The 14867-nt window shown below is 67.5% G+C and overlaps 2 protein-coding genes across 2 annotated transcripts; one reads left to right on the top strand and one right to left on the bottom strand.

Moving 5' to 3' along the window:
* The first annotated feature begins 624 nt into the window (after positions 1-624).
* On the top strand, positions 625-9606 carry NPC1L1 (NPC1 like intracellular cholesterol transporter 1). The gene is made up of 19 exons (XM_075041973.1): positions 625-678; positions 915-2461; positions 3117-3217; positions 3305-3477; positions 3566-3694; positions 3801-3983; positions 4380-4494; positions 4691-4818; positions 5341-5478; positions 5718-5807; positions 6331-6521; positions 6598-6725; positions 7529-7649; positions 7815-7870; positions 7951-8101; positions 8416-8647; positions 8906-9019; positions 9125-9287; positions 9388-9606. The coding sequence occupies exons 1-19, from the start codon at positions 625-627 to the stop codon at positions 9543-9545; spliced, it is 3972 nt and encodes a 1323-aa protein (XP_074898074.1). The 3' UTR covers positions 9546-9606.
* A 551-nt stretch (positions 9607-10157) lies between these two features.
* LOC142038304 (small ribosomal subunit protein uS3m-like) lies at positions 10158-12263 on the bottom strand. Its single transcript, XM_075043634.1, has 4 exons — positions 12216-12263; positions 11337-11405; positions 11152-11263; positions 10158-10497 (listed from the first exon to the last, which is right to left on the bottom strand). The coding sequence occupies exons 1-4, from the start codon at positions 12246-12248 to the stop codon at positions 10214-10216; spliced, it is 498 nt and encodes a 165-aa protein (XP_074899735.1). The 5' UTR covers positions 12249-12263; the 3' UTR covers positions 10158-10213.
* Positions 12264-14867: the final 2604 nt, after the last annotated feature.

Genomic DNA, 14867 nt, shown 5'->3' with positions numbered 1-14867 from the left:
TGGTCCAAGGCTGCCTGCTGGCCCTGAACCGTTCCTGACACTGGGGCAGAGGGCTCTGGCAGTGGCACCCTCCCGTGGGCACGGCAGCCCTGCTTCGGTAACAGCTTTGCTAACGGTGGAGGTTTTGCTGGCCACGCGGCGTGGGGAGGGAGACGGTTTCTTTCGCCCCTCGCTGCCGGTGGCCTGGCGCGCGCCGCCGGCACCACCGTGGCACCGCCGAGGTGCCCGTCTCCCCGGCGCTAGGCTGGCGGGATCAGTTTCCCACGGTTGGCACCACGGCCGGCACGGCCTCTCCGCTTCCTTCTCCGCCCTGCGAAACCCACGACCCCGCGGGGCATCCTGGGTGGGCACGGCTCCAAAACTTCCCTCTTTTCCCCCTCAAAACAAGGCTCTGCCGGGGAAGCGGGGTGCCCCCTCCTCGGGCAGGGGTGCCCCATGGCACCTCCCCGGCAGGGATGTGTCGGCTATCGATCAGGGTTAATGATCACAAGGGCTTTACAGCTCCGGCGAGGGCTGATTGGCTTCGGCGTCGTCAGGCCAGAAGACCTCACCGGCGGGCAACCGCCCAGGGGATACGGGGTCTTATAGGAGCCGGGAGAAGCCGGCGGCACCCTTTTGCCCAGGATGCCGGGCTCTGCCGCGCTGGCCGGCGCGGTGCTCGGTGCCTTCCTGGCGCTGGTAGGTGCCCGGGGGTTGGCACGGCCGAGCCGGAGGGGTGCCGGGGGCCGGGCCGCGGTGACCGCTGGTGGCAAAGCCGTGGCAGCGCCCGTGGGGTGAGGCTTGGAGGGGCCGGGGGTGGCAGAACCGGGGGCGGGGGGATGCCGGCACGCTGCCCGTCGGGTGCCGTTTGGAGGGGCTGGGTGTCGTGCCCCGCGGGACGGGGTGCTGCCCACCAATCCCCCTCCCCGCCACAGGCTGCGCCGACGTTCACTCCCATCCACCGCGCCGGTTACTGCGCCTTCTACGGCGAATGCGGTCGCAACCCGGAGGTGAACATCTCGCTGGTGTCCTCCAAAGTGCCGTGCCTCTCCAACACGCCGGCGCGGGTGGCCACGGGCCCGCTGCTGGCGCTGCTCCGCACCGTCTGCCCCGAGCTGGTGCGGGGGAACGCGGAGACGACGCGGGTTTGCTGCTCCTTGGCGCAACTGAGCGCCCTCCAGCTCAGCGTGGCGCTTTCCGGCACCGTCCTTTCCCGCTGCCCGGCGTGTGCCAGGAATTTCGCCAACCTTTACTGCAACAACATCTGCAGCCCCGACCAGAGCCTCTTCACCAACGTCACCCGCGTCATCAACCGCACCACGGCGCAGGGGACGCCCCAGGTCGCCGTCGTGGAGTACCAGTGTTTTTACCGGCAGTATTTCGCCGACGACTCTTTCGCTTCCTGCCGGGGCGTCCGGTTACCGGCTACCGGCGGTTACGCCATCGATACCATGTGCGGGCGTTACGGCGCCCGGCTCTGCACCACCCAGCGCTGGCTGGATTTCCAAGGGGATAAAAACAACGGCTTGGCGCCGCTGCAGATCGACTTCCAGCTGGTGCCCAACGGCACGCAGCCCGGCGATGCCATCGTGCCGCTGGGCGGGACGGCCTGGCGCTGCAACCAGGCGCTCAGCGCCCAGGAACAGCCTTGCTCTTGCCAGGACTGTGCCGAATCCTGCCCGCCGGTGATCGCCCCCCCCGCCCCGCAGCCCCACTTTCTCCTGGGCAACGCCAACGGCGCCTTGGTCCTCTGCGGGCTGCTCTTCGGCCATTTCGCCCTCGTCTTCGTCGTCGCCTTGCTGTGCCAGTGCCGGCGGGCCAAGAAGAAGGGCACCGCGCCGCAACCGGCACCGGCACCGCCGCCGGTCGCCAGCCGCTCGGCACGCCTGAGCGACGCCAGCCACCGCGTCCTGGCGAGGGCTTTCCGCCGGTGGGGCACGCTGGTGGCCGGGCACCCCCTGACGGTGCTGGCGGCGGTGGTGGTGCTGGCGGGCGGTTTGTCGGCCGGTTTGGTTACCCTACGCCTCACCACCGATCCGGTGGAGCTGTGGTCGGCGCCGGGCAGCCGTGCCCGGCAAGAAAAAGCCTTTTACGACCGACACTTCGGTCCTTTCTTCCGCACCAACCAGGTGATCGTGACGGCACCGGGCCGGCCCAGCGCCGGCTACGAGTCGGTGGTGTTGGGCGCCAAGAACTTCAGCGGGGTGCTGTCGCAGGACGTGCTGCGGGCGCTGCTGGAGCTGCAGGAGCGGCTGGCGGCCACCACGGCGTGGGCACCGGTGGCGGGCAGGGAGGTGACGCTGAGCGACGTCTGCTATGCCCCCCTCAACCCTACGCAGCCCGGGCTGGCCGACTGCTGCGTCAACAGCGTCACCCAGTACTTCCAGAACAACGCCACCCGCCTGGCCATGACGGCCACCCAGACCGACGGCAAGAAGACGGGCACCGTCGACTGGCACGACCATCTCATCTACTGCGTCAAGTGGGTGCCGCTCCCCGGGGATGGAGGGGGAGGCGGGGGGATGGATGTAGGGTGCTGGGTGTGGGGTGCTGGGCTGTGGGGCCGGGGCGATGCCCGCAGGGCGCTGGGCGTGGGGCCGTGTCCTCAGGGTGCTGGGCTGTGGGACTGGGGTGCTCTCTGTGGCGCGCTGGGCACGGCACGGTTACCTGTGGGGTGCTAGGTCGTGGGGTTGGGGTGCTATCTATGGGGTGCCCAGCAAGGCGCAGTGCCCATGGGGTGCTGAGCTGTGGGGCCGGGGTGCTATCTGTGGGGTGCCCAGCATGGCACGGTGCCCACGGGGTGCTGGGGTGCGGGGTCGGGGTGATGCCCGTGGGGTGCTGAGCACGGCACGGTGCCCGCGGGGTGCTGGGGTGCGGGGTCGGGGTGATGCCCGTGGGGTGCTGAGCACGGCACGGTGCCCGCGGGGTGCTAGGGTGCGGGGTCGGGGTGCTGCCTGCACCCCAGGTGCCACCTCAGGAGCACCCAGCACGGCCCATCGCCCGCGGGGTGCCCCTTGCGTGGCTCGGCGTGACCCCGCGGTGCCGTGCCGCGGTGCCGAACCCCGCGGTGGGCTCGGGGGGGGGGGGCACCGGGACGGGCGCAGCCGCCTGCTCACCGGGCGCCGTGTCCCCACCAGCTCTCCGCTCTCCTTCAAGGACATCACGGCGCTGGAGCTGAGCTGCATGGCCGAATACGGCGGCCCCGTCTTCCCCTACATCGCCTTCGGCGGCTACCCCGGTAAGCGCCGGGCATCGCCGGGACGGGTGGGCACGGCGGGTGGGACGTCACCCGGGGGGGACGTCACGTCGCCCGCCGTCCCCGCAGGCTCGGAGTACACGGAGGCGGAGGCGCTCATCGTCACCTACTCCCTCAACAACTTCCCCCGCGACGACCCCCGCCACGAGTGGGTGCTGAGCTGGGAGCGCCGCTTCCTCGAGGTGGTGGGCGACTTCCAGCGCGCCCACGGCCCCAACCTCTCCGTCGCCTTCATGGCCGAGGTGAAGCACCCGCTCCCTGGGTTTTGGGGGGGGACACGGGGACACCCCAGGGTGCCCGGCACCCCCTGACCCGTCTCTTTTCCGCCAGCGCTCGCTGGAGGATGAGATCAACCGCACCACGGGGGAGGACATCCCCGTCTTCGCCATCAGCTACCTCGTGGTCTTCGCCTACATCGCCCTGGCGCTGGGCGAGTACACGGCCTGGCGCCGCGTCCTGGTACACGCCGGGGGCAGAGGGTGGGCGTCGGGGTGATGCCAGCACCCTCGGGTCCCCCGCCGGGTGCTGAGCGGGTGGTCGTTTCCCCCCCCCAACCCCGTCGCAGGTGGAGTCGAAGGTGACGTTGGCGCTGGGGGGCATCGCCGTGGTGCTGGGCGCCGTTTTCGCCTCCATGGGGTTCCTGGCGCTGCTGGGGTTGCCTTCGTCCCTCGTCATCCTCGAGGTGGTGCCCTTCCTCGTCCTCGCCGTGGGGGCGGACAACATCTTCATCTTCGTGCAGGAGTACCAGGTCGGTGGGCACGGCGGCGGGGGGGCACACCCGGCGGGTACAGGGGTCCCCATGGGGCAGGTGGGCACGGGGACATTCTGGGGACGGGGTCCCCGTGGGGCACAGGGGCACCTTTGGGTGCAGGGATTCCCACGGGGAACGTGGCCCTTGGGGGGGTGGGGGTTAACTTTGGGCAAGGGTCTCCCCGTGGGGCAGGCGGGCACCCTTGAGCGGGGACGTCCCCGTGGGGCGCGGGGGCGTGGGGCACCCACGGGCGCCGGGATCCCCACGGGGCACCGCGACCCTCGCCGTACACGTGGAAGCACCCCCAGGCTGGGGCGGTGGGTGCCTGTGCGGGGTCTCCGGGGTGGGGGCCCCCCACGGCGGGCGCCCCCTCCTCACCGCCCCGGCCAGCAGCAGTCGCAGCGAGAACCGGGCGAGACGCGGGAGCAGCACATCGGGCGAGTGCTGGCGCGGGTGGCACCCAGCATGCTGCTCTGCAGCCTCTCCGAGGTCATCTGCTTCTTTTTGGGTGAGTGGGGGGCACGGGGACATGGGGGACACAGCAGGGGCACGGCGTCGGAGGGGGGGGGGCACAGGGACGTGGCACCCGCGGCAGGCACGGTGCACCCGTGGGCACGGCGCACCCAGCGGGTGCAGTGGATGTGGGCGCACGGGGCTGGGGAGGGGGGGTACGTTGCGGGGGTGCTGACGCCGGGTACCCGCAGGCGCCCTCTCCTCCATGCCCGCCGTCCGCACCTTCGCCCTCACGGCCGCCGTGGCCATCGCCTTCGACTTTCTCCTCCAAATGTCGGGGTTCGTCGCCCTGTTGGCGCTCGATGCCCGGCGGCAGGAGGTACGGAGCGCGGGGACGGGGGGGAGCACGGGGTGCCGCTGCCTGGGAGGGTGGGCGCGGGGTGGGCACCGGGTGGGAGGGTGCCCGCGTGGTCCCGTGATGGGCATGGGGTGGGCAACGGGGTGCCCATGGGCACGAGGGGGCACAGGGTGGGCACGGGGTGCCCGTGGGAGCGAGGATGCCCAGGATGGGTGGTGGGGTGCCCATGGGTATGAGGGTGTTCGGGGTTGGCATGGGGTGACGTTAGGGTCCCCAGGGTGGGCATGGGGTGCCCGTGGGGTACCTCTGTGCCTGAGGTACCTGGGGTGGACACGGGGTGGGGGTTCAAGGTGAATACAGGGTGGGCACGGGGTGCCCAAATCCCTTAGGGTGCCCTGAACGAGCACGGGGTGCCCGTACGCCCAAGGGTCTTTGGGATTGCCATGGGGTGCCCACCCATGGATGCCGGGGTGGGCAGAGGGCATCCCCCCCAGCAGCCGGGGTGCCGTGCCGGGACCCGTGCCGACCCGCCGCTGCCCGCAGGCTGCCCGCTTCGACCTCTGCTGCTGCTGCGGGATGGGCAAGGGGGGTCCGGCGGGGCCGGGTGCCCGCCTGCTGCGCCCGCTGCTGCACCGCTACTACACCCCGCTGCTGCTGCACCGCCTGGTGCGACCCGTCGTGGTAAGGGGGGGGTCTGGGGGGGTCTCGGGGGGCTGGGGGGACGGCGAGGTTCCTGGGGATCCGGGGGGCTGTGGGGTGTAGGCGGAGGGGGCGTTTGGGTGGTCTCGGGAGGTGGAGGGCGAATGGGACGGGGGGGGCCGGGGGCCCTCCGGAGGAGCGTGGGAGGTTTGGGGGGGGGACGTAGAGGTGTTGCGAGGGGATTCGGGGGGTCCCCTCACTGGGGTGCCGCTGGCTGGCAGGTGCTGCTCTTCCTCTTCTTCGCCTGCGCCGGGCTCTACTTCACGCTGCAGGTGCCCGTGGGGCTGGACCAGGAGCTCGCCATGCCCAAGGTGGGGGCTGGCTCTGGGGGTACCCCCACCCCAGGCTGCAGGGGGTGACGGGTGCCCGGGGTTGGGGACACGCGGGGACAGCGTGGTCCTCTACGAGGATGCAGGGGGGTGGTATGGCTCCTATAGGGACGCGCGGGGACAGCGTGGCCCCATATGGGCACAGCGCGAGGGTGGCACGGCCCCGCACGGGGATGCGCAGGGGTGGCACGGCCCCAAACAGGGAGGCGTGGGACAGTATAGCCCCGTAGAGGGCCACCGCAGGGATGGCACGGCCCTTTATGGGCACAGCCCGGGGACGGCACGGCCCCTACGGGGCCAGCACAGCCCCGTACGGGGCCAGCGTGGGGATGGCGCGGCCCCATACGGGCACGGCACGGCCACCGTGGAGCCGACGGCCCCGTAGGGGAACGCACGGGGGCGATACGTCGGGCGGGGGGGTGGCACGGCCCTATACGGGGACGTGGGGGTGGTGGGACCCCGTCTGGGGACCACCGGGACACTGTGGGTGGGTGCCCCCCCCCAGGACTCCTACATGCTGGAGTACTTCGCCGCCCTGAACCAGTACCTGGCGGTGGGGGTACCCACCTACTTCGTCACCACCGGCGGCTACAACTTCTCCTCCCCGGCCGGCATCAACAGCATCTGCTCCAGCGCCGGCTGCGCCACCAACTCCCTCACGCACACCATCCAGTACGCCACGCGCTTCCCCAACGTGTGAGTGGGGCGCGGGGGGCACGGGGCCGGGCGGGCAGGGTCCCACCAGCCTCCTGCCAGCCCTGTCTCTGCCCAGGTCCTACCTCGCCATCCCCGCCACCTCCTGGGTGGACGATTTCCTCGACTGGCTCAACCCCACCAGCCGCTGCTGCCGCGTCCACCGCTTCGGCAACCTCACCGGGGAGTTCTGTCCTTCCACCAGCAGTGAGTGGGCAGCGGGGCGCTGGGGGGATGCCGTGGTGGCCGTTGGGGGCACGTGAGGTCTACGCCGTGGTGGCCGTTGGGTGTAAGTTGGGTGCCCACCGTGGTGGCCGTTGGGGGCACGTGAGGTCTACGCCGTGGTGGCCGTTGGGTGTAAGTTGGGTGCCCACCGTGGTGGCCGTTGGGGGCACGTGAGGTCTACGCCGTGGTGGCCGTTGGGTGTAAGTTGGGTGCCCACCACAGTGGCCGTTGGGTGCCCACCACAGGGTACATTGGGTGCCCATCACAGTGGCTGCTGGCTGCCCACCACGGCGTACATTGGGTGCCCATCATGGCATACACTGGGTGCCCACCATGGTGGCCGTCGGGTGCCCATCATGGCGTACATTGGGTGCCCATCATGGTGTACGTCGGGTGTCCACCATGGTGGCCGTCGGGTGCATGTGTGGTCCCCGCTGTGGAGGTCATTGGTTGTATGTTGGGCGCCCATCGGGTGGACATCGTGACGCCCATTGGGATCCCATTAGGTGTCTGTTGGGTGCCTGTGATGGTGCCCATTGGATGGTCACCGTGGGTCCCATTTGGAGACCACTGGGATCCTATTGGGTGCCTGTTGTATTCCCATTGGGTGCCCACTGGATGCTTGCCATGGTGCCCATGGAATGCCATTAGCTGGGCGTTGGGTGCCTACTGGGGTGCCATGGGGTCTACTGGTTGTGTGCCACGGTGTCCACTGGGTGCCTGCCGTGGTGCCCGTTGGGTGCTGGTCACCACTCCCGGGGTGCTGACCGCGGTTGTGCCCCCAGATGACCCCAGCTGCTTCGGGGGCCAGTGCCTGAACGCCACGCGGCGCCCGACGGTGGAGGAGTTCGAGCGGTTCCTGCCCTGGTTCCTCCATGACTACCCCACCCTGCAGTGCGCCAAGGGGTAGGTGCCACCTGGGGGGGGGGGCACCAGCAATGAGGGGCAACACTTACACGGGGCGGGGCACGCACATGCACGTGGGCACAGACGCACACACGGACGTCAGTGTGGGCAGACGGGCACCCACGCTCTGGGTGCCCACCTCACCCCTCGCCCCCCTCCCCGCAGCGGTCTGGGCGCCTACGACACGGCGGTGAGCATGGACGCCGACGGCACCATCCTGGGTGAGTGTAGGGTGGCGTGGGGTGGGGTGGGCACCCTAGGGTACCTGGCTGACCCCCCCAACCCCCCCCATCTCCCACAGCCTCCCGCTTCATGGCGTACCAGAGCCCCCTGCGCACCTCGCAGGAGTACACGGCGGCACTGCGGGCTGCCCGCGACCTGGCCGAGGAGATCACCACCACCCTGCGCCAGGTGCCCGGCACCCACCCCGACTTCCGAGTCTTCCCCTACACGTAAGCCCCCGCCGCGGGTCGGGGGGCTCGACCGCGGGAGGACGGGGAAGGGTGCTCAGCACGGGGTGCTGGGGGCACCCCAGTGCCCTGTTAGGGGTCAGAAGTGGGTGCTCCGCTTAGGGGTGCCCGGCCAGGCTCAGTGTGGGCACCCCACAGCCTTGCTGGGGATTAACACGGGTGCCCAGTTCGGGGCTGGGGTCTGTGTGGGTGTCCCAGTTAGGCGTCAGCGTGGGTGCCCGGTCAGCGGTACCTGGCTGGGGTCAGCACGGGTGCCCGTCTCGGGGTCCCAGCATGACGGTGACGCTCCCTGGCAGGGTGACCTACGTCTACTACGAGCAGTATCTGACGGTGGTGGCCGAAGGCGTCATCACGCTGGCGCTGTGCCTGGTGCCCACCTTCGTCGTCTCCTTCCTGCTGCTGGGCATGGACCTGCGCTCCAGCATCGCCACCCTCCTCACCATCGCCATGATCCTGTTGGACACCGTGGGAGCCATGACCCTCTGGGATGTCCCCTACAACGCCGTGGCCCTCATCAACCTCGTCGCGGTGCGGGGCGACGTGGGGATTCGGGGCACGTGGGGTGGCTTTGGGGATACAGGAGGTGGCAGGAGATGGGATGCACAGCGTGACGTGGGGACAGAGCAGCATGGGGCGTGCAGGGTGGCACAGGGCACTGGGACACGCAGGGTGCACAAGCACGGGATGGGCGCCCACCAGCCATGCCCAGCCATGGGCCCCTCCCCCCCCCGTGGCAGCCCGGAGGAGCACCCACGGGTGCCCCTGGGTGACAGCCCGTCCCCGCAGGCCGTGGGCATCTCGGTGGAGTTCGTGTCCCACATCACCTGCGCCTTCGCCCACAGCACCAAGCCTGACCGGGTGGAACGAGCCGCTGAAGCCACCGTCAACATGGGCAGCAAGGTGGGCACGGGACTGGGGGGTGACGGCCACGCGGACCCCCTTCTCTCCCCGGGGACAGGAGGGACAGGGTGACCCGGCCGTCGCTGACCCCATCCTCGGGCGCAGGTGGTGGCCGGGGTGGCCATGACCAACCTGCCCGGCATCGTGGTGCTGGCCTTTGCCAAGGCGCAGCTCATCCAGATCTTCTTCTTCCGCCTCAACTTCATCATCACCCTGGTGGGGCTGGCCCACGGCCTCATCTTCCTCCCCGTCCTCCTCAGCTACATTGGTAAGACCCCCCTGTCCCCCGCCGGGGACGGTGCCCTGTCCCCGAAGTGCCCCCCAGGAGGACGATGGCAGCCTCCCGCTGTCCCTTATCGTCCCCGCAGGACCCAGCCCACGGGTGCCGGTGGGCGACACAGAGGGGGACACAGCGGGGGACACGGCGGCCGGTGCCGAGCAGGGTGTGGGGCTGGCCCTCGACAACCCCTGCTTCGAGGACAAGGAGAAGGAGAAGGACAAGGCCACGGTCCCCAGGCAGGGCTGAGCCCCGCTGCCCCTCACCGCCCCCTCCTGCAGCCGCTTTTTCTACTGCTGTCGTATTTAAACTGGTTTTCTCAGATTCAGGATTGGGTTTAACTGGGACAGCCAAGGGGGGGAAGAAGGGGCACCTTATACAGAAACTGCATCTCGGCTCTGAAGCGTCACGGGGTCTGTGCGGAGACGCGGGGATGGGGACACGGGATCAGAACATGCGGGGCACGTGGGCACCAGGGTGATGGGGACATATGAGGTGCGAGGGGACGGTGCGGATGGAGCCCTGTGGGGCACGTGGGCATCACAGGGACAAGGACACGTGGGGCACAGGGGCATGGCAGCGATGGGGCCCACAGGGATGGGGCCACACGGGGCACGAGGGCATCACTGGACCATGTGGGGCACAATGGGCGTCACGGGGACAGTGACATGTGGGGCACATGGGCACTATCGGGACAGGGACATGGGGGGCACGTGGACATTGTGGGGACAGGGACACGGGGGGCACATGGGCACCGCAGGGACGGGGCCATTCGGGGCACAGGAGTGTTGCGGGGCCAGACCCCCCCCACAGCGACAGGGTGCCCCCCCAACCCCTCCAAGACCCACAGGCGAGGCAGGGTGGGTACAAGCCCCCGCTTTATTCCGCCCCCTGCCCCGGGGGGACACTGCCGGACGCTAGAGGTACTTGTAGACCACCTTGGCGGGCACCGTCTGCAGCTCCAGGCGCACGGGGCACTTGTAGAAGTGGGAGAGGAGGGTCTCGGCGTAGCCCACCAGAAAGTAGAGCTTGGCGGGCGGCAGGCCCCGCGCCAGCACCAGGCAGACCACCAGCAGGTTGGCGCGGCGCTTCAGCACGACCTCGTCCGCCAGGACGCCGGGGAAGGTGCCGTAGAAGAATCGGCGCAGGAAGGCGTCCTCCACAGCCCGCTCCGCCGCGCCCGGCTCCTCGGCCAGGTTCCCTGTGGGCACAGAGAGGGTCGGCGCCGGCACCGACGCGCCTCGCCGGGTCACGCCGGCCACACCGTCACCGTGTGCCCGCCCCGCACGTCACTGGCCCCGCCACGGCCATGTGCCCCGCACGTTCCCGTCCCCACGATGACCGTGTGTCCCATCCCCACGATACCCGTGTGCCCCAAGTGCTCCTGTCCCCACAACACCCGTGTGCCCCACGGCCCGTCCCCACAGTGCCCTCATGCCCCACCCGGCCCTGGCCCTGTGACACCCATGTGCCCCACACGTCCTGGTCCCCAAGATGTCCATGTGTCCCGTCCCCACGATGCCCGTGTGCCCCACATCCTCCTGCCCACTCCATGCCCATGTGCCCCACACGTCCCTGTCCCCACGCAGTCCCGTGGTCCATCTCCACAGATGCCCTCATGCCCCATGTGCCCCTATCCCCCCCCCCCGCAATACCCGTGTGCCCCACACATCCCTGTCCCCACAACACCCCATCCCCGCGATGCCCTCGTGCCCCGTATGTCCCCATCCCCGCACCCCCCATCCCTGCGATGCCCACGGGTGCCCTGTGCCCCACACGCCCCCGTCCCCGCCGCCCCATCCCGGTCCCCTCCCCATCCCCGGGCTGTGGGGGGGTGGGACGTGGGGTGACCCACCGGTGTGCAGAGAGAGCCAGCCCTTGCGGTGGGCGATGTAGTGGGGGGCGTGCGCCTGCTCGTAGGTCACCGGCTTGTCCCCTTTGCCCACGCGCACCCGCGCCGCCCGTGTCTGTGGGGATGGCGGCGTCAGAAGCGGGGGGACCCGGCGGGGGAGGCGGGGAGGGGGCACCCCCAGGGCTTACCTTGAGGCAGGCGGGGGTGGTGTGGAGGTGCCGGAGGCCCTCGGGGATGGGGCGGATGCGGGGCACTGCCTGGAGAGGTGACGGGGTGAGGGACAGCGGGCACCCCACAGTGGCTGGGGCAGAGGGGGGGGTGTCTGGCCCTGCCCAGCCCACCATGCTCCCAACAGCCAGTGTCCCCAGTGTCCCCCACGCCTGGAGCCCTCCCACCCTGCCCTGTGACCCCCTGGCCGCTGTCCCCAGAGCGGGGCCACCACTGCCGGAGTCCCCCTGACACGGCGTCCCTGCAGCCTCCTGTGACCAGTGCCCCCCACGCCTGGTGTTCCCCCACGCCTGGTGTCCCCCCGTACCCAGTGTCGCCCACACCCAGTGTCCCCCACGCCTACGCCCAATGTCCCTAGTGCCCCCCTATACCAGGTGTCTCCCCATATCCAGTGTCCTGGTGCCCCCCACACCCAGTGTCCCCCACACCCGGTGTCCCCAGTGTCCCCCATGCCTGGCATCCCCTATGCCCAGTGTCCCCCATATGCAATGTCCCTGGTGCCCCCCACACCCAGTGTCCCCAGAGCCCCCCACACCCGGTGTCCCCAGTGTCCCCCATGCGTGGCATCCCCTATGCCCAGTGTCCCCCATACGCAATGTCCCTGGTGTCCCCCACAGCCAGTGTCCCCCACATCCAGTGTCCCCAGAGCCCCCTACAGCCGCTGTCCCCAGTGTCCCCCAGGCCTGGTGTCCCCTATGCCCAGTGTCCCCAGTGCCCCCCCACAGCCGGTTTCCCCCCACAGCCGGTGTCCCCAGAGCCCCCCACAGCCCATAGCCCCGGGCCTGGAGCCCCCGGTGTCCCCCCAGCCCCGTCCCGTCCCGTCCCGTCCCGTCCCTCACCCGCAGCGCCCGCGCAGCCGTGGGCGCCGCCATCTTGGCGGGGCGGGGCGGGGCGAAGGCGGCGAAGGCGCCCCCTGGCGGCTGGAGGCCGCGGGGAGGAATGGGGGCACTGGGGCGGGAGACTGGGGGCACTGGGGGTAATGGGGGCACTGGGGGTAATGGGGGTAATGGGGGTACTGGGGGTACTGGGGGCACTGGGGGTACTGGGGGTACTGGGGGCACTGGGGGTAATGGGGGATACTGGGGGTAATGGGGGTACTGGGGGTAATGGGGGTAATGGGGGTAATGGGGGTACTGGGGGTAGTGGGGGTAATCGGGGGTACTTGGGGTGATACTGGGGGGTACTGGGGGGTACTGGGGGTAATGGGGGTGCTGGGGGTGTTGCAAATATTTTGGTAAAGAAATCAAAATTTAATCACATAGAAGAGTTAGGTTTGATTAAGAAGTAAAATTGTGAAGCATAACGTATAGGATAGTGAAGTTTGAAACGTACCCATAGAAACTTTAGGAAGTGTGTTATGTGTGACTGTAAGAACCTTCATATTGTTAAAGTTTGAAATAGCTGACCATAGAAACCTCACCAGGAAGTTACTGGTTTTTCTACGTTCTGTTTCAAGAAACTAAGGAAACCGTCATAGACACCAGTTTGCTGCTTGGAAACCCCCTTACCCTTCCCAACTTGATTTGAGCATCGAAGGTTCCAATCAGTAGAGCTAAGTGTAACTGACCAATGATTGTTTTTAAATAAGAGTATTGATAAGGTTATATAATCAAAGGACCGATCATTATAAAGGTTAAATTTAAGAACAAGCATAGTATGCATTTTTACGGAAGGAGCTTAGGTAACAATGACCTGACAGAAAAAGTCTGTAAAAACTGATGGATTTTGATACTAAGCGGGACACAACTTTGGAGGAGCGATCCCCCGTGTCCCCAGCGCTGCAATAAACGAAGTGCCCGCTTCTTAACTTCACGTTGGTGTTAAGGAGTTTTATTCTGGATTTCGGTAACAGGGGGTAATAGGGGGTACTGGGGGGTAAGGGGGGATACTGGGGGTACTGGGGAGGTACTGGGGGTAATCATAGAGTCATTTAGGTGGGAAAAGACCTTCAAGATCATCAAGTCCAATCATCAACCATGCCCACTAATCCATGTTCTGAAGTGCCTTGTCTACGCGCTTTTTGAACACCTCCAGGGATGGTGACTCCACCACTTCCCTGGGCAGCCTGTTCCTATGCCTGACGACCCTTTCAGTAAAGAAATGTTTTCTAATATCCGATCTAAACCTCCCTTGGCGCAACTTGAGGCCATTTCCTCTCGTCCTATCACTAGTTACTTGGCAGAAGGGACCAGCACCCACATCACTACAACCTCCTTTCAGGTAGTTGTAGGGAGCGATCAGGTCTCCCCTCAGCCTCTTCTTCTCCAGACTAAACAACCCCAGTCCCCTCAGCTGCTCCTCATAAGACTTGTGCTCCAGGCCCCTCACCAGCTCGGTTGCCCTTCTCTGGACACGCTCCAGCACCTCCACGTCTTTCCCGTAGTGAGGGGCCCAAAACTGAACACAGGACTCGAGGTGCGGCCTCACCAGTGCTGAGTACAGGGGAACGATCACCTCCCTGGTCCTGCTGGCCACGCCCTTTCTGATAAGGGCCAGGATGCCGTTGACCTTCCTGGCCACCTAGGCACACTGCTGGCTCATATTTAGCCGTCTGCCTACCGGCACCCCCGGGTCTTTTTCTGTCGGGCAGCTTTCCGGTCACTCTTCCCCAAGCCCGTAGCGTCGCACGGGGTTGTTGTGACCGAAGCGCAGGACCCTGCGCTCGACGTTGTTGAACCTCATACGGTTGGCCTCGGCCCGTGGATCCGGCCTGTCTGGATCCCTCTGTAGAGCCTTCCTGCTCTCGAGCAGATCGGCCCTCCCTCCCGACTTGGCATCGTCTGCAAACTTGCTCAGGGTGCACTGAATCCCCTCGTCCAGATCATTGATAAAGATAATAAAGAGAACTGGCCCCAAAGCTGAGCCCCGGGGAACACCGCTCGTGACTGGGCACCGACTGGGTTTAGCTCCGTTCACCGCAACCCTCTGGGCTCGTGCAGCCGGCCAGTTTTTCACCCAGCGAAGAGTACACTTGTCTAAGCCATGAGCCGCCAGCTTCTCGAGGAGTGTGCTGTGAGCCTTGCTGAGGTCCAGGTAGTAGTAGTAGTAATGGGGGTACTGGGGGTAACGGGGGGCACTGGGGGTAATGGGGGGCACTGGGGGTAATTGGGGGCACTGGGAGTATATGGGGCTACTGGGAGCACGGGAAAATATTGGGGGTACTTGGGCTTACTGGGGGGTTATTGGGAGGCACTGGAAGATACTGGGGGTACCTGGGGCGTTATTAGGAGGTACTGGGGGTACTGGGTGGGTATTGAGAGGTACTGGGGAGCACTGGTGGTAATGGGGGATACTGTAGGGGTACAGGGGGATATTGGATGTTCCTGAGGTGTACTGGTGGGCATGGGGCAGGGACCCATGGGGGACTGGGTTGTCACTGAAGGGGCACTGGGATGGCACTGGTGGGCACTGGCGAGCACGGGGGGCAGGCAGGTGCTGGGGCAGGGTGGGGGGCTGCCCCCGGCTGCGTGCGCTGTGCTGGCACTCGGGGA

This window comes from Buteo buteo, chromosome 12 (genome assembly GCF_964188355.1).
Source record: "Buteo buteo chromosome 12, bButBut1.hap1.1, whole genome shotgun sequence".
In the NCBI taxonomy this organism is placed as follows: Eukaryota; Metazoa; Chordata; class Aves; order Accipitriformes; family Accipitridae; genus Buteo; species Buteo buteo.
This window is presented reverse-complemented; position numbering and strand designations above follow the sequence as displayed.